This window comes from Lygodium microphyllum, chromosome 29 (assembly GCF_053477565.2).
Source record: "Lygodium microphyllum isolate KBCC chromosome 29, Lygodium_microphyllum_v1.1.10, whole genome shotgun sequence".
Taxonomy (NCBI): domain Eukaryota; kingdom Viridiplantae; phylum Streptophyta; class Polypodiopsida; order Schizaeales; family Lygodiaceae; genus Lygodium; species Lygodium microphyllum.
Window position 1 is genome coordinate 12,768,301 of NC_141163.1, and position 19,084 is coordinate 12,787,384.

Below are 19,084 nucleotides of genomic sequence, written 5' to 3' on the forward strand. Positions count from 1 at the left end.
GTGTATAGTGATGTTTGTGGACCCATGCATGGCAAATCCATCTGAAGGATACCTATACTTTGTTACCTTTAGTGACGACATAACTCGGCATTGTGGGGGATATGCTTTGAGGCACAAATGAGAAGTGTTTATATGCTTTAAAACCTTCTTGGCCTTGGCTGAAAATGTCAGTGGATGCAAGTTGATTACACTATGTACCTATCGAGGGGGGGCAGGATACATGTCACAGGAGTTCAACTCCTTTTTGGCTGAAAGGGGCATTATACATTTGTGCACTACGCCTTATACAACTCAACAAAATGGTGTGGCTAGAAGAAAGAATCGCACTTTGATGGAAATGGCACATTATATGCTGTCACACACAATAAGCTGCCCTCAAAGTTTTGGCTTGATGCTATTATGTGTGTAGTGTATGTGCTGAATTGCAGCCCCACTAAATTATTGGCTGAATGTATGCCTTATGAGGCTTGGAATGGCCGGAAACTAGTGGTGTCACTTATTCATGTCTTCGGTTGTTTGCCAAGAGAAGACTACCAAATGCATTTTTATTGGTTACAATGCAAAAAGTGAAGGGTATTGCTTGTACCAACCCTTTGACAACAAGATCTTTGTTAGTAGAGATGTGGTATTTGCAGAATATGCTTGTCATCCCTTCATGGACTGCAAAAATCAGCTCAATGTGGGGCATGTGGACATGTTTGACAGTTTGTTGCCATTGTTTCAGCAAGGTGCACTTGATATTTGCCAATTTTAGCAACATCTTAGAGGGTTTATAGTAGCAAAATCTGCGGCAAACACATGTTGAACAACAGCTTGGTTTTCAGCCCATTGATCAAGGCATTGGTGATTATGAAGTAGCTGATGAGAGGGCTACTATTGGGGAAGCTAAGATAGTTCCTAGATGGCAGCTAGATACATTACAGGACAGCAAATAGTCTGTTCCACTTCTTGGTAGAACTTAGAGCAGCCACTTGCCATGCACAATGTAACTTGGTGACACACGGTAACTTGTAGCGACTATATGCTTCTTTACAAAATAAACATTGGATGACAACTATGCAATTAGAAATGGACTCTATTCATAAAAATGGCACATGGGAGCTATGTGACTTGTGAGCAAGCGTGCTATAGGCACAAAGTGGGTTTACAAATTAAAGCATAGATTTGATGGTAGCATTGATCGCTACACAGCATGTCATGTTGCCAAAGGGTATGCCCAAAATCATGAGATTGACTATGATGAGACGTTTGCACTCACTTCACGTATGACCACCATTTGTAGTGTCATTGCTTTGGCTGCTCATTATGATTGGCATATGCATCAGTTGGGTGTGAAGACTGCATTTCTCAATGGTGATCTTCATGAGGAGGTTTATGTCACTTAATCTCTTGGCTTTGTTCAGAAAGGGTCAGAAAGCAAAGTGTGCCATTTGCATTAGGCTCTCTATGGTTTGAAATAGGAATCTAGGGCATGGTATGAAAAGATACATGCATACTTGATGGCTCTTGGCTTCAGTAATTCACACATTGGAGGCACATTTTATGCCCAAAAGAATGGGAATAACCTTTTGATTCTCATTCTTTTTATGAATGACATGTTGTTGATTGGACCTCATGATACATAGAATTCAGCCTTAAAAACTGAATTACAGCATGCTTTTGATGTGACAAATCTTGGCCACTTGCACTATTATCTTGGCATACCGTTTATTGCAATTGAGGGGGGCATTATTTTGCAACAATCTAAGTACATTTTGCAATTCCTTGAGCGTTTTCAAATGCAAGACTACAAGCCTATCTCTACTCCCATTGAGACGGGCCACAATTTTAACTTAAGGATGAAGGGGAACCATTTGATATTTCTCTTTATTAGCAGGCTGTTGGGTGTTTATTGTATTTGTGTAATACACTACCAGATATTCAGTTTGTCGTCTCTTAGTTGACACGCTTTATGCACGGCCTTGGTATTACACATTGGTAAGCACTTAAACGTGTCTTTTGTTATTTCAAAGGCACTTAGACATTGGGCCTTTTTATCCTAAAGGCACTTCTCTTTGCTTGCGTGCATTCACAGACAGTGATGGGGTTGGTTGTTTTGACATGAGGGTGTCCACTAGTGGTAATTGTTTCATGCTTGGTGATTCATGTATTTCTTGGTTAAGCAAGAAGCAGTCTAAAATGGCCATATCTAGTTGTGAAGCTGAATACAGGGTAGCATTTACAGCTATATTGAAATGTGTATGGCTCAAATGCCTTTTGGTCGAGGGACAACAATCACCCACTCCTATCTATGTTGATAGTCAGAGTGCCATGGCAGTTGCAAGGAATCTAGTTTTTCATGCTCCAAATAAGCACATTGAGGTATATTATCATTATGTCAGAGAAAGGCTCCATGGTCTGGAGATTGACTTGGTTTATGTCCTGGCAGATGTGTTTATAAAAGCTCTCTCTAGAAAGAAGTTTGAAGCCTTTCACAAGGCTCTAGGCTTGATATCATTTGGGGATTGATCTGTCTATTCCATGTATATGTTCACATCATTCACTTGAGGGGGGTTTGTTACACTTATCGTGTTCCTTCTAAGTTGTGGTGTGAACACTCGCTATCCAATGGCATTTTTTACCTTCTACTTGGATCAAGCTTTTTTTCCCATATGAACACTTGTCAATGGGTGTGATACTTAGTATCTTAGGGATTGTACTTTCATATCATTCTCACATAGTGGATGTGATATTCTAGCACTCTCTTCTCTCTTGCTATTCACTTGTTCACTGTGAGTGTGTGTGTGTGCATGCTGCTGAACCCTAACCTAACAAATTAGTTAATTCATTCCAATTTCCTAGTGTCACCACTGACACTAATGGCAAATTAAATGTTCTAGGCTAAGTTTGGACACTGGATATCACCTAGTACTTGTTAGCCATAACTTATTATAACTTTTGCCATTGGCACCAATTGGTATCTCCAGGTTTTGAGTTGCACATTGTGAAACAATTAACTTGTACCTCACGTGTGGAAGTGACATTTGCACATTTGATTAAATTTTACTCAAATGCTAAGCAAAGCATAAAAGTTTCACGTCCTCGTGACTCACTTGCCCTTGCGTAGCCATTTGCCTCTTGCACTAGTCACATCCACATTACTCTCATGGAATATAGATATGAGGGCCCGACCACCATAGCCGATCATGTGTGTGGTACTTATGATGGATAGAGATCGATAGAGATATTGTTGGTGTCCATGATATCTAAGATGATTAGATGTAAGGCCTCAGTCCCACATGAGATCCTCACAGTTGACACTAGGAGCTATGCCTATTGTGGTAGAGGCCTTCACTAAATCAATCATATACTTCCATAGCCTATGGGACTTATCTAAATGTAGATATGCACGATTGGCTCTTGATTCCTCCAGAAAGCTTGCTAGGGAGGGTGATAGGTCATGTTGGTATGCACAGATGTTGGCATGGTTTGAGCTAAATGGCTTTGACATGGACAAGTTATTCCCCGTCCAGTATCCCCTTGATGTAGCATCCCTTAGTTTATTGACCCTTGATTCCTCAAGGGAGCTTGCCAGAGAGGGTGATGCATCATGTTGTATACATAGATGTCGGCATAGTTTGAGCTATGTGGCTTTAGCATGGACATGTTACTTTCCTTCCAAGATTCCCTCGATGCACCATCCCTTACTTTAAGTAGATCAGAGATTCGCATGGTCATCAGGATGGATCTCACCTAGTTTGATACCAAACGGACATGGTTGACTCTAGTGTAGAAGTTGGGAACAAAGATGGTTTTCTATCTAGAGCATCTTCTCCATACTACAAACGATGGATTTATTATCCGTCTTAGATATATAGATACCCGCCTCTCACATGGGATCAAATGTACTATTTGTCGGTTGTGCACTTCTTCACATCAGCCAGATATTGAGTTCGGCAGAAATAGATCCATTCCACAAGAGGAGTGTATATGCTAGATATGTCAGATAGAGCCATAGACAAAAGGAGCACTACATGTGCTATTGCCCAACATAGTATGAGATGCGGACATGTGTGATTGCCCAACATACTATGAGATCCGGAGCCGATTCCACTGTCTATTTAGAAAGAGATTTGGACCATTGTCTAGAGTCATAGATTTCACTAATCAACAATGTCTTGGCCTCTTTCTTCTTGAGATACAACGGCTTCGTGACATGCTCCTTAGGAGTACAGTAGCTCCAAGAAACCATGGCCTCACTTAGAGGCAACTCATAGACTTGTTTGCAAGGGAGACCTAGGAGGCCTTAGTGCAGCCACAATCCCAATCCGCATAGGAGACCCTGACACAATTCACACAGAGATAGGCGGTATTAATTGATAGAGCTGTCGAGCTTGGTTAATATAGACATCCTAGTTAGAGGGTTCATCACCTAAAAAAGATGATAATAAACTATGCACATGCCTTGGTTGTGTCATGGCAACTAGACTTCCAACCACTTGTTGATGATGCTTCTACAAGGCTACTTCAGCATTTCCCATGGAGTGAACTTTGCTTCCATCAAAGTGAAAACGCTTTTCCATGAATTTTTTTATCTCTATCAGAAACAATCTTCATAGGTAAACCATGAAGTCTAAAAACTCCTTTCATAAATTGATCTCACACTTGTTTGGCTGAATACTGGACTTTAGTGGGTATAAAATGGGATGATTTGGTAACACTATCAACCATTGAAATGAACTTAGCCTAGACTGAACTAAAATAACAAAAAAGTCAAGAAACAACAATGGAGACAACTGGCCGGAACCATGCAATAATTGAAAATGAATTAAAACTTTATCACAATGAAACCATAGCTAAGTTGAATCAAAGGTAGAATGAGAATCATGCATGAGAGTCTACTACAAGTAATCCATATCTTGCTATGGTGGGCATTGAGTATTCACCCTCAATGCTGGTAGGGATCGCAAGAACCCTCAAGCTCCAAGAAAATGGAGAAGTTTTGAAATGTGCTAAAGCTGGAGAGAGTAGCCTTCACGAAGAAGAAGGCTGTACTACGTGGGTTCCTAGGGAATCCCATCTACACAGATGGCGATCTTGTTGTTGTGGAATCTGTGCGTGAGCTGAGCTGAGAGTGAAGGTATAGAGAGTTGAGAGCAGTAGAGTGAGTACGACACAATTGGTATACGGTACAATAATGAATGTACCACATTTTAGGTTTTGAATATATACAAAGTACAAAGGATAAGGGTGCATTCACACTCAAACATGGTAAATGGCACCGTGAGCCTTTATTCCCAACAACCTCCCACCTAAAGGCAACGTGCTTGAATGTAGAGGAAAGAATCAACTAAGTGTATGTATGTACAAAGTTGAAAGACACATATACTATCCAACCCCCATCATCTAGCGGCAATGAGCAAACCGCTCAGCTGGAAGACCTATCGTGAAAAGGTTTGCAGGATTATCATCCGTACCTTGACAAGCTCAATGCCTTTGCTGTCAAGTACATCCCTGATAAAGTGATACTTCACGTGTATGTGCTTTGTCTTTGTGTGAAAGACAGGATTCTGTGCTAGCATGATAGCAGTTTGATTGTTGCAGTGGAGGATAGGAACCTTTGTAATCCTAAGCTCTCTCACTAGCCCTCTCAAATTCCGCATTTATTTGACGCCAAATTAGACCCTAGCCATGTAGATTGGCTATCATAGGTATGGTCTCCCATCTATGACCCACAACAACTGACACAAGGAAGCGTCTCATTGTCTCAAGATAACCAGTGGAATCAAAGGAAGGAATCAACCACTGAGCATCTTCTAGGGCAAATCTAACTGCCTCACCAGCCACCAATCTACAAACAGGCATGGTAGGAGGCAATGTCCTCTACTTGACATAAAACTGGCTCAGTACGTTCTTCATCAATCCTAGAGAGACTTGCTTACCCAAGTGCCTTGAGTGCTTTTGTTGTTTTCCATCCTTGGCCTCCCCTTGAGCATTATCACCACTCATCTTTTCATTATTTTCTAGACCCTCATGGTGCACATTGGTCTTTATAAACACAGATGTTAATAAACAACAATAAAAACAATAGTAGCAAAGAAATTATGTATATAATGATAAACAACAATGAGTAACAAGTGAAAGCCATAAAGCCTCTTTGTATGCCTCTGTGGCAGCTACATATTCTGCCTCTATAGTAGACAGTGCAACACACTTTTGCAGCCTAGATATCCAAGAGATTGCTCCTCCTGTGAACATAAACACATATCTTGAAGTAGACTTCTTGCAGTTAGGATGGCCAGCATAGTCTGCATCCGTGAAACCAACAACAGATGACTACTACATACCAAGGCAGATACACAAATCCTTTGTGCCCTTAAGGCATCTCATGATACCCTTCATTGCTTCCCAATGCTTTTTGCTAGGATATGCCATGTATCTGCTGTTTGTTGTTGTGGAGTCTGTGCGTGAGCTGAGCTGAGAGTGAAGGTACAGAGAGTTGAGAGCAGTAGAGTGAGAGACTGAGCACGATAAAATTGGTATACTGTACAATAATGAATGTACCACATTTTAGGTTTTGAATATATATAAAGTACAAAGTGTAAGGGTGTGCTCACACTTGAACATGGTAAAAGGCACGGTGAGCCTTTATTCTCCACAGATCTCACGAGGGTGAAGGTGGAGCATAGACGGTTGTGCATGCTCAAAATTTATCCAAGCCAAGGAGGCAAGAAGGTAGTATACAGAGATGAACAAGTCATCATTGATGTCAAGGCAGTTGAATAGGGGTACGCCATCTATGAGATAGACATCTCAGAGATACAAATGCCAATGTGGAATTGTAATCGTTCACTTTGGACACAATGAGGGAGGATGGAGGAGGTGATGGAGAGCCGTGACTTGATTATGATAGTGCCATGTCTCTTTGATTATGATAAGAGAGACACATGAGAGCCTTGAGACGGGTCTACCTAGCGTACATGGCTATCTAAGAAGCACTGAAGAAATGGGAGTTCCAAGGATAGAGTCCACATTATGGCGCAAGACCTGAAGGCGTGATACATGTGGATTAGAGTGGAAGTCTCTTGAGACAGGATGCTTTACATTGCTCTCTGCTACTTTCCATTGGGGATTGAGATGTGCCATGGGGGAGGCTCAACAGCAGGAGCAAGAGGGAGATGGAGGAGTAGAGGAGGGGGGTCACTGTTCACACTATTAGATGAGATTACACATGCTACATAGGGCTAGGAGAGGTCCTCTTGATAGGAGATTTTAACTAGGGTGGTTGCAGGTGATGGATGTGAGGGAAATAGGTATACAGACAGGGCATCAATTGATATTGGAGGGGATAGCACTCAATATGGTCTCCAGCCACCGCCTACATCCAGCTCACGACCTTCTACTTTACACGTGAGCTAGCTGACATATACAATCATAATGTCTATAATGGGCTTACACAGGTCAAGCACATCCCTACCTTAGGGACACACACCTCTCATCTCACCTCCATCCTACACTTAGCTGCCCTCTAGAGCTTTCCACACTCCACACATGCTAGGGGACTTGTTAGATCTGCATAGAGAAACTGAGCAGAAAAAAATACGATTGTTGCGTAGAGAGGAATCAAGAGAACAGATCAGAAGACAGCCAGGAAAAGGCAAAACACAAAGTTTGCAGCTACAAGACATTGAATCCAGTGTGAAAACACAGTTGCCCAGCCTGCACAGAAGCAGAAACAGTTAACACATATGCTAATAACCAAAATGCAGGCAGAAATCGCAGTAAATGCAGTTGTTCTTGAGGGAAGACAGGTCGCCTCAGCCGACAGACACAAGGCGCAAACTGCTGAGTAAAAACAATAGGTAACAGGGGAATAGAATCAGACCAAAGTTCATCAGAAACTAGTCACCAGCAGGCTGGACCAGCAGTTGTAGCAGTCAAGACAGGTCAGAACATCAGCTGATAGATGAAAACACAGACCCACACACCTGAAATGGCTGATACGAGGCAAGAGCAGGACCCAACCTGAAATATAAAACCATGTCAGAAGTGGAGGTAGAGACGGAACCATAGAAAATTGCTGTAACAAATTGTGTGACACAAGAGAGAAGAAACACACATTGGCTAAGTTATATGCATCCATTCTTGAGTAGGAGTAGGAGTTGAGCAGTTGGGCGGAGAGATGGGGTCAAAGAGCAGAAGGACAAGTTGGCTTTAGGAGAGACTTCTCTACATTGTATCACATCCTTACAAGAGTGATCATTGAGGAGGGTAGAGCTCATGGTCGACGGATCTACTAGTGCTTTGTGGATTTTTGCAAAGCCTTTGATACAGTGTCGAGAGACAGGCTAATATGTAGATAATATACGATGGGGGTACGTAAGGAGCTTTGTTGGGGGATTCTTGCATTCTATGAGAGGGTTGTTGGCAGAGTGCGTACACTTGAGGGCCTTTCAGCACCTGTTCACTCCACCATCAGGGTGAAGCAAGAATGGCCCCTCTCTCTGAGGTTATTTGGCCTCTACATTGATGGCATTGCTGATTCCATATCTTAGGGAGGACATAGATGAGCTCCACTAGTTGGCACTTGGATACCTCTTCTATTATATGCAGATGGCATTGTATTGATAGTTGATTCTCCATGGGGACTAGAGAGATATTTTGATGCACTACCTCCTTATGCATTAGATAGTGGATTCTCAGTGAATCTTGGTAAAACTAAGGTGATGACGTTTAATACTACACCTGAGTGGGTTAGGAGATTAGCACCTAAGCTCACATATGGGCAAGAGGAGATGGATTATGTGGATTCCTATACATATCTAGGAGGATTATTTATAGGCCCCACCTTCTCTATGAGAGAGGTAGTAGGAGACAATAGATTGACTTGAAGACACATAGCACTAGGTGGTTTGGAGAGGATGTGCTCACATGTACAATTTTAGGAGCCTTGCACTAGGATGTGGCTCTTTGATACATTGGTCACGTTCACATTACTCTATGGAGTACAGGTATTATGGGGGCCTAGTCTTGATCATTGCAAGTGATCAGGTTGCACTTATGATGGATGGAGGTCTATGGAGAGACCATTGCATCCATGTTTTCTAGGATGCTTAGATGCAAGGCATCGGTCCTACATGATATCATCACAGCTGAGCTAGTGGCCACACCAATCGTAGTAGAGGTGCTCACTAGATCAATCACATATGTACACAACTTGTGGGATCTACCTAGTCATAGATATGTATGGTTGGCCCTTGAATCCTCTTGGGAGCTTGCCAAAGAGGGTGATACTTTGTGTTCGAATGCACAGATGTTAGCATGGTTTGAATTACATGGCTTCAGCATGGACATGCTACCCCCCTTTCAGTACCCTCTTCATGTACCATCTCTTACCTATAGCCACTAAGATCGGTAGGGGTATTAGGATGGATCTCACCTAGCTAGAGACTAGGAGGACATTGGCTGGCACTAGTAATTGAGCTAGGGACGAAGATGGCTTTCTATAGAGATCATCTTCTCCATATTACAGGTGATGGATTTATTATATGCTTGAGATATATAAACACCCACTTGTCACATGGGATTAGATGTGCTATTGGTCAGCTATGTACCTCTTCACACCAGTTTGAGATTGAGTACTGCTGTTGCCAAGTTTGTTACAAGTGTTAGGTACTGTTCTTGACCATTTTGGAGGTGTTTTTGGTTGAATCTGCTTCCACAATGTGATAACATGCATTTTTACTAACTAATCATACTTGCACTTGTTTTGCTTTTTCTGCTTAAGGGAGGGTCTTGTGTGTTGGTGGTTGCAATCTCTCACTATACCCACTTCACTTCTATGCTGGTTTTGTGTTTTTTGACTTCTTGTGTGAGATTGAATTGTGAGTTAATTGTTGAACTCTCGTGTTGTTCTGGCTGATTGACCACAAGTGCCTGGAGTATCTCTATCTCGATATTCCGTTTTTGTCTTGCATGTCACATTACTCCTAATTACTATTCTATTTGATTGGCTTTGAGATTTTGTCACCATTACCTAACCTTTATTCTCTGAGGCCTCGGAAGATGCTTGGATTTTGGTTGTTAGCCACTAGTTCTTTACCTTTTTCTTTGACCAATTTGGGAGCTTTGCAAAGTTGATCCACATCTCTGTTGCTTTTAAAGGCTTCTCCCGAGGATAGTCCTAGCGTGTTTCATCGAGTTTTCTTGGTGGCTTCTTTCTGGTTGTATTGGTGGCCACATCTCTTTGCCGTGCACATGACATGGTGTTATGCTGCTGTTGTGGTGGTCCTGCAAATTGATCTATGGGGGTGACTGATGTAAAGAAGGTCACTAGGTTCTTTGGTGGCAGCCCGATTTTGTTTAGATGGTGGACAAATGGCTGCTACATGGATCCTTGACACCTTGGACTGACTCAGAGGGTGGTTCCATGTCAGGGAGGGAAGCTAAATTCTCCTACGAGATGGCTGGGCTGGACCAAGGCTTGGCGGCTTTGCACATGAGAGTTGGGGCATTCTCTAATATCCTTTTCTAGGACTATGTTTCTCCTTTGATGCATACCTTTGCATGGTGGGAGGATGCTCTTGTCATACTCCAGCAATTACTCAAAGCACCTTGTGCTCTCACTGTCGAAGAGAATACAACATGATGCAACATAGCATGAAAAATTAGTATAAGCAACAAAATATGAGAATCATCAAACATATTTTAATGTCAAGGTGCATGCATTCCTATGAGCTTCAACAGCGATCTATGCAGATGCTGTAGTACTAGAGTACTACTACTCATATATCTTAGGCTAGAGGGGGATGATTGCGAGAGGGCAGAGGTAGGGCATGTTGCTGCCTACCATATGTTCATATGATGTGGTGGACCTTGAGGGAAGCTTTCTACATTGATTAGTTTGGTAGTTCAAATCCAGGAGTTGGTTTGACTTCTAGGTCTATGATGGGATGGTTTGATAGTGAGTGGGGTATTGATGTTCCCACATTGGGAGCATTGGGCATAGTGCTGGAATATCTATGGTGCACTCTTTGTCGTCATTGTGTGCACAACGATGTATCTTTTTTTTTTGCAAGTAAAATGTGGCTGATTATATTACTTAAAAAAATTGATTACAACGGAGTGCTCATGCTCAACAGACTAGTTGGAGCTGATGAAAGTCACAAATACATCATGTATACAAGCCTCTCAAGGCGCTCTTGGGGGGATGGGGGCAAGAAGCCATGGAGGGGGTGTATCGCCATCTGGGGCTGCCTGCCTGCATCACGAAAAACAGGTCCTAGCTGCCCCAAGTGTGTATGAAATGACATCGAAGCTCCTGACGAGCCCTGGACTCGCCTTGCACCTGATCCCATTGGCCGTGAAGGGAGTGGATGATAGAGATCAAGAGCTTTGCTAAGGTCACCTTATTGAAAGTCTCTCTCCGATGAAAGCCTCCTGACACCACACCTTTCAGATATGCCAACCAATAAGGCTCCCTATGATCTCCCATACCTTGGAGTGGTCTGCTGTGGGCTCTAGTACCTGGCAGATGGGTAGAGTCTCTAAACCGACCACTGCGCACGACCTTGCCTCGATAATGAATATCATGTCCTGCATTCCAATCTCATATAGAAGGTGACAGCCCTGGTTGACCGCGTGCCAGCAGAAAGCTTCCCATGAGATACATCCAAGGTTGGGTGCTATATGACGAAGGATGCGGTATGCTCCTCTCCACACGAGCTGTGCCGCCTCATACGACCAAAGGTAGTGCTTTGGGGTTTCCAGAGGACAGCGCTTATAACCTCCCTCCTTTTACATTTGGGCAAGCCAGCTTTCCATCACCAAGCCTCCATGTGCCACCAGCCATAAAAAATACGATACCCTCCTCGATTTTCAGCTATTCCATAGGCGGCGCCAGAAGGTCCGTCAGAAAGGCTTTGTGATGCTGTGTTCCGCCCAGTGCTTGCTATGTGACGGCACCCAATCCATATCCTCCTGCATTAGTACGTGTCTGCCAATCCTGGCGGTGTACTCCAGGAACCTCGGTGACTTTTTGGCGACCGCAGTGGTGAGCCATAGCCACTTTCCCAGATTTCACTTCAGCTCATCAAGTGGCATGCCCTCCTAGATCCAGAGGCGCCACTCTCTGAGCTCTTGTCAAAAAACAAAAGGGTCCCAGCCGCCATGTCTTCCCCTGAAGGCCAATCACCTGGATCCTCTTCCATAAAAGGACAGCTATCCCCTTATCCTGCTGTCCTTTGTCAAGAGCCAGATGCCCCCCCTCTTGTATGGTGAAGAAGAGCGTCGCCCACTCTACTAGCGGCTCATACCTCCCCGGGCTTTATTGGCTCTCGTATCGGGGGAGCAAGCTACTCCTAAGGTATTGCTGCGTCTATCTCTCTTCTCCTCAACTCCACTCCTCTCTGGCAGCCTGATACTCGCTGTAGCACCTCTTGGTCCACCATCCTGTACACCTCTCGCCATGTCCTAATGGTACGAGTCAGGCAAGCCTCCCAACCTCCCCATTGGATGTGGGGGCGCTTGCCAATCTGTGCCTTCGATCCCTGACCTGGAGGTTCAAGATCATCGGGTAACGGTCTATCTCCTCTTGGTAGCCTGAGGGGCTTTGGATTAGGGCCTTACGGAGGCCCTGCTACACGTGGACCAAGTTGCATAGGAAAGGTGATCTGGGGAGGTGGTTGATCTGGGCTGACGTGAAGATCTATCTTAGGGACGGCCTCCACTCACCGCCAAGCCTTGGTCTACAATCCTGAATACCCTTTTGCGACAGGACCTTCGAGGTCTGCCCTCCGAGTGTGAGGTTGCGGACAACTAGCTTGCCCAAGAGGGCCATGCTTTGATGCTCTGGGTCTATGATCCCAAGCCCTCCCTCTGACCGATGCCGTACGACGGTCGCCCATGCCACCTTGGCCCTGGAATCCCTGGAGCCGTTTGACCCAAACCAAAGGAAGTTCCACACTAGGCGGCGAAGTTGTACTATGCAAGATGAGGAGAAGCACCAACACGAGGTGATGTATCAGGCCGTCGCTAGGAGGACCTGGTTAACCACTAGGGCTCGGCCAACTAATGAGAGGCGAGCTGTGCTCCAGTAGGTCAGCTTCCTCCGAATAGAATCGAGGATTGGAAGAAACTGTTGGGGAGGAGTGATGTCAAGTCCCACTTGGAATCCTAGGTATCGGATGGTCTGCCCTCTGCTCACCCATCTAAATCCCAGGTGGACGCCCCACTCCATGCTAGAGTCCGGTTCTGTGAGGAAACCAACCGACTTTTGCCAGTTGATTTTTGCTTCCGCTGTAAAACAGAATACCTCAAGAGCCAGCTTCACTCTCTTCAGCAACAACTCATCGTCCTCTATGTAGAGTGTTGTATCATCTGCATACTCTGAGTCTAACAACTCAATCTTCTCTTTCACTGGAAGTCGGAGGCCGCGTAATCCGCTCACATGTGACTTGAGGAAGTGAGACATCACCTCTGCAAAGAGTAGGAACAGGTACAGGGCCTGGGGGCAGCCCTGCCGGACCGATCTCTCTAGCCGAAACTCCTCCCCTCATCTACCACCTATGAAAACCCTGTTGGTGGCTGATCTATAAAGTGCGGAGACCCTGTGAATCCAAGCCTCGAGGAAACCCAACCTCACCATGGTGCCCTCTAGGAAATCCTAGTCTACCCTGTCATAAGCTTTCTCGAAATCCAAGAGTAGTACGGCCAGTCTTTGCCCACTGTGCTGAGTCCACTCTGTCTCCTCAAAGAAGGTGAATACATTGTCTAGGATGCTCCTATCCTGGACAAAGCCTGTCTGTGTGTCATGGATGATGTTTGGAAGCATGGGGAGTAGTCGCCTACCAATCATCTTTGCTAGTGCCTTCTGGGCCACTGACAATAAGGTGATTGGTCTCCACTGGGAAAGCTCCAACTGGTCTCCCGCTTTGGGGAGAAGACTGATAAGGTCTGCCGAAAGACTCCTTGGCATTTGTCCTGAAATGTGAAAATATCCTGGAAGGTCATCAGTAGGGGGTCCTTTACCACTTCCAAGTGGGTAATGAAGGTGATCTTAGAGAGGCCATCCTCTCTCGGTCATTTCTGTCCGTCCGGTGTATGGAAAGCCTTCTCTAGTTTCTTCCCTGTGAAGGGGGCTAGGAGGGAGCGTCCCATCTCCTCTGTAACGAGGGACAGGATGTGATCCTAGACCTGCTATCTACATTGCTCTCCTCTAGCTGAGGCTCTCTTATTGGAAGAGGTGACTGTAGTAGTCGGTGGCAATCTCCATCACCTCGTTTGGGCTAGAATGAGTCCTCCCATACTGATCTTGAAAGCTGCGTATCTGCTCTCGTGAGGTGCGAGGTTGGTGCACTTGGAAAAACTCCCTGCACATCGTGTCCCTCTTTTGTGCCAAGAAAGTTGCTGATGTGCCATGGGGGACCTCGGCACCAGCCCACTATTTAATGTCCATCATGCAACTAGGCCACTGCTGTGCAAACAGTGCTAGTTTTTCTTCTTCCATCCACTGGGAGATGTGGTCCGTCACCTGACTCTTCAACTCCTCTATCTGTGTTGTCGTCCAATCCCCTGAGTGAGGACCGAAGGAAAAAAACGTAGTTTGGTTCATCCGATGGTGCTAGTAGATGGACCTTGCCCCTCCTTGACTTACGAACCACGAAGATCCCCACTTCTATAGGTAGTGGGAACTCTCCGCGCTCCACAACTCTTAGGTAGGACCATGGGCCATTGTGGAAGAACTCCTGTGGCAACAATTGTGCTTCTCTCGGGAAAGTGTGACAAGCGGCAAGGGGCAGATGAGCTAGAGGCTGTGTGGGAGAGGGAAAACTGCTGGTGCGAGAAGGATGTAGGCGTGTGTGGCTCATCACCTCCCGTGGGAGGAGGGCGGGTGGATTTGGGGGGGATCACTTGAACCGGGTGCGGATCAGGGGGGTGCTCAGCAGGGGAGGTGGTGGGGGGGAAGAGGATCGAGGGATGGTGGGATTGTCAGAGGTACGTGGCGGGTGGTTGGGGGGGGGGCTGTGAGCTAGGGTCAGTTGGGGGGGGGGGGTGGGTGTGGTGGTTGTGGGATCTCAGGTGGGGTAGTCTATGGCGCGGGTGGTGGCTGTGGGGGACTACGGTCCTGTCGGGTGGGGCGGGCAGGTGGGGGCTGTGGAGTGCTTTGCTGAGGGGGTGTCGCCGCCCTCCTGCTCCTTGCTGTCAGGGTTGCGTCTGAGGAGCTGGCTGTGGCCTCCCTTGCCGTCTCCCTCTCTATTGTCTCTGGACTTGTGTGAAGTCGTCAGCGTTCATCTGCGGGCCTGTTGGCAGAGCCGCCTTGGCTCCGAAACACGTATAATTTGTTAGATGATGCCCAAAGTCGTGACAATGCAGGCACTGCCCTGGTTGCCTAGTCACAATGACTTGCTGCCTAAAGGAGTGACCTCTTGCCTCAATCTCCAGGAACTTTAGTATATTCTTTGTGTCTTTCACGACCACTTGTACCTTTGGGACTCTTGCAGCTGTCACTGCATCCGCGAAGGAGGCAAGAAGAACTGTGCCGAAGGGCCGTCCAAAGTCCTCCACTAATTGGCGGTACTCTACAGCTAGTCCGAGGAAAAGTAAGGTGATTGGGTGTTTGAGAAATTTGTTGTGGAGCGCAAATGACTCCACTGTGAAGCCGCTATACCAAGGAACCATGTAAATGACTCTCTTCGTGGAGGCATAGGGCAAGCTCTCTACTAACTCACAAGCTGTGTCCGCAGAGGTGAGTCAAACCATTGGAGCAATTGGAGGTTTTGGGGGGCGGGGGGGGGGAGTCGATGGCGAGGAGGAACGATGTATCATGTTACATGTTTCTAGGATACTCATTATTGTGGTATAAAAGATGGTTTTGCTTCTTGGGGGCTTGTATGTCCCTGTAATTGTATATTTTATCGTAGTGAGCATCCATGATGTGCGGGAGGGTGCTAGCAGGGTATATTTCATGGGTTTTTGGGCACTTTATCTAGCTCTTTAGTGGGGTGCCTTAATGGGCAGCTAGGCGGCTCATTTTGACCTATTGCCCAGGATTTATCTCAGGTCCTCACTTGGAGAGGAAGACCAGAGGCATGGCTGGTTGTCACAAGTGCTTGTACCTGGGCGGTACCGTACTGAACATCTCATGCCTCTCTTTTTGGATTTCATTGCCCATTCATTATCTAGTTTTTGAGTTGTGTTCTTCTGTGACTGTTTGATGCGTTAGTTTTAATGCTTTGTGTTTTCTCGCTTCCAGGCATTTTGCACATTGTCACAAATGTTTAAGCTTTCTATACACATGCCTCCATTATGAAGTGGATGATATGAAAGGATGGGTTCGTTGGTTTGGTTGATGAGATCCTTGCAACCAGCTGCTTCCCACCACCACCTTTCTTTCTCAGCCTTCTACACCCCTGCCTTCCATGCTAGGTGCCTTCCTTCTGTGATATCTCCCACCAAGGCTCAACTTACACCTTTCTCCCTACAATTGTATTCTCATCCTCCTCACATGGAGACCATCACTTAGTCACGGCATAGACATCATAGTCAAAAGATGCCTTGTTCTTCCAAATGGAGCAATAGAGGCCTCAAGGATGGCTTCAAATGTTGAGCTGTGAGCCTGATAACAGGGCAGCAGTCGCACCACTTTAGAATGTGTGTGGAGTAATTGTGGATTACTTTCTTTTGGGGCTGATCTACTGACCCTTTATCCACTGACTGTCATTCACTCCAAGGGGCGAGTGTTCCACCTATGTTTCATCTTGTTGTTGCTTTGGTGTGAATGTGCTCTAATGTGGCCAACTTTTACCCTCTTGGCCTCTTGCTGTCTGGCTGGAAGACCATTGATTTAAGCAGTGGTACTTCATATCTTTGAGATATAGCTAGTCCTCTATGGCTCTTTTACTGAGCACAGGATATCTGTGTGTATTTTTGTTCACTTTATGGGATTGTGTATTTTCATTTGGCTCAAGAACCAACAAACTCTCAGGTGAGGATTCACAACAGTACTTATGTGTACTCTTTGAATGTGTGCCAATCCTATCAAATTCTGGGCTCAGCAAAGTCCATTATATAGTCAGAGTTCAACATGTTACTTATTGTTTTGGTTAATTTAGCATGAAATCAGGATTTAGCAACTTTTTTCTGTTTTCAGAAAGATAATGCTTGGTTTACTTGGCATAATGCTGGTTAATGGCGATTTGCAGGCACGGCCTTTGTTTAAAGACAGAACGAAGTTTAGACAGATGGCTGACCCAAAGTTAAAGGGTCTCTTCCCTGTCAGGGGCTTGTTCCAGGCCTTAGCTGTGGCAGCAATGTGTCTTCATGAGCAGGCTGCATCAAGGCCCTCCATTGCTGATGTTGTGACTGCACTGAACATTTTGACATCTCAAACTTGTGATCTGGAACTTCAGTCCCCTAGCAAGACTGTTTCAGAACCACCTGTTGCAGACAACAAGGATGAGAAGGAAGGATCAACAAATCAACCAGTACAGCAAATGCCTTCACCTGAGTCGGTATCTTCTGCTGCTGCTGATAAAGTGAGATCAAAGGTGGAGGGGAATGATGCCAAAGTTGCTGCAGGTCTCGAGGCCCCAAGCAATGCAAGTCCAGCAGCGTGGAGGGCTCCCATGGAAGGTAAGGACAGAACAGAGAGCAGGCCCTAGAAGAGGCTAGGATCTGAGGTGAAGTCTGGAGAGAGAAAAGGGATGTGGCATGAGTGGATAAAGGATGCTTTGAGAACTCAGTAGCTCCTATATCTCAGGAAGGTTAGGCTGGTGGATTGATACATATTCCCGGTGTAGGTGGTATGACCTGATCGGTATATGCATTTTGTTCCTTGTTCAGCAAAGGTATGTTCTCTGAGAATGGTATCTAAATGTGGTTGAAAGGTGACAGGAACAAGGAGAATTTGGGCAATTGGGAGAGTTGTATCTGTTTAATGATTGTAATATATTGTAGTGAATGCAATTTGTGCCATGTGTCTTTTGATCTACATGTGCCATGCAGCATGAAAGTATCATATGCCTCCCCTTGTGCTGTACAGGGCCTTTCTTGACTGTTTCAGCAGACAAGTTAATTGACTTTTGTCACATACAAAAGGATGAATATGACAGATATTTGTCTTAACATATTAATGTGTCCTTCCATTTAATGCAATGAGAGAATTCATTTCTCCCGCTTGGATGTGGAATTATGTTTGCTTGTCAAGTATGACAGTTTTCTGCTTGAACAATGTAAAGTTGTCATCATGCTTTTGATATGGGAGTCTCATGTTGCTCTTCTATAAATGAAGATGCATTTTGAGAGCTGTACTTGAACTGCATTGAGAAATTGGATTCATCATATTTGATTTAATGTCAAGAGCTGTAGTTGAACTGAATTTGGTAGCTTTGCTTTGAGAAATTGGATTCATCTTATTTGATGAAGTGTCTCAAAACTGCAATGAAATCAGTTGTATCCCTTGGCTTACTAGTGGTGTTAGCAGTGAAGCAGGAGTAAAGGCCAAAGGATTCTCCCTCATTTCTGTAAAGAGGCATGATTTTTGAAGCTACAAAATTTTCCAAAAAGATGAGAGGCGATGTGTGTGTATGATCTATGGTTTTATATTGGGCTTATGGGCAGATGAATTGCTATGAAAATTGCTGGAGGAGAATGGGGGTTTTGTCTGAAGTTATTTTGGTTTTACATCTCTCTGGTGGTTCATTGCTCTGAGAAAGTTTTGTAAAATGAATTTAAATCTGTCGAACCTATCAAACAATACTCAGAGAGATTTCTGAAAGTATGCTTGAGCTAAGATGTTGAATTGACAATTAAGGGCTTAATTTGGCATGCAGGTTAGAGTGTCCTTATTGTAGAGTGTACACTCTTTTGTGTTAAAGGACTGAAAGCAAGAATAGAGACATACAATCTCCAAGCATGTCAAAGCACATCTCTCATCCCTCAACTGGATTTTCATCTTGCTATGAATTGAAATAGCGTCGATGTGTTAGACATGATATTTTGCCCTCATCTTGCTATGAATTGAAATAGCGTCGATGTGTTAGACATGATATTTTGCCCTCTAGATGTGTTAGAAAGTAGGTTTTCCTGGTTTAGTTCGGTAAAAGCA

At 44.8% G+C, this 19,084-nt stretch overlaps 1 protein-coding gene across 2 annotated transcripts in view; it reads left to right on the plus strand.

Moving 5' to 3' along the window:
• The window catches only part of LOC148010391 (receptor-like cytoplasmic kinase 185), a 74,248-nt gene extending 56,105 nt beyond the window's left edge, over positions 1-18,143 (plus strand). For both annotated transcript variants that reach the window (XR_015689464.1, XM_087671367.1), the window contains one exon: positions 17,181-18,143. Coding sequence is in view for 1 of the 2 variants with exons in the window: in XM_087671367.1 (XP_087527493.1) it covers positions 17,181-17,639 (459 nt within the window). In the remaining variant the exon portion in view is untranslated. The remainder of the gene's footprint in view (positions 1-17,180) is intronic.
• Positions 18,144-19,084: the final 941 nt, after the last annotated feature.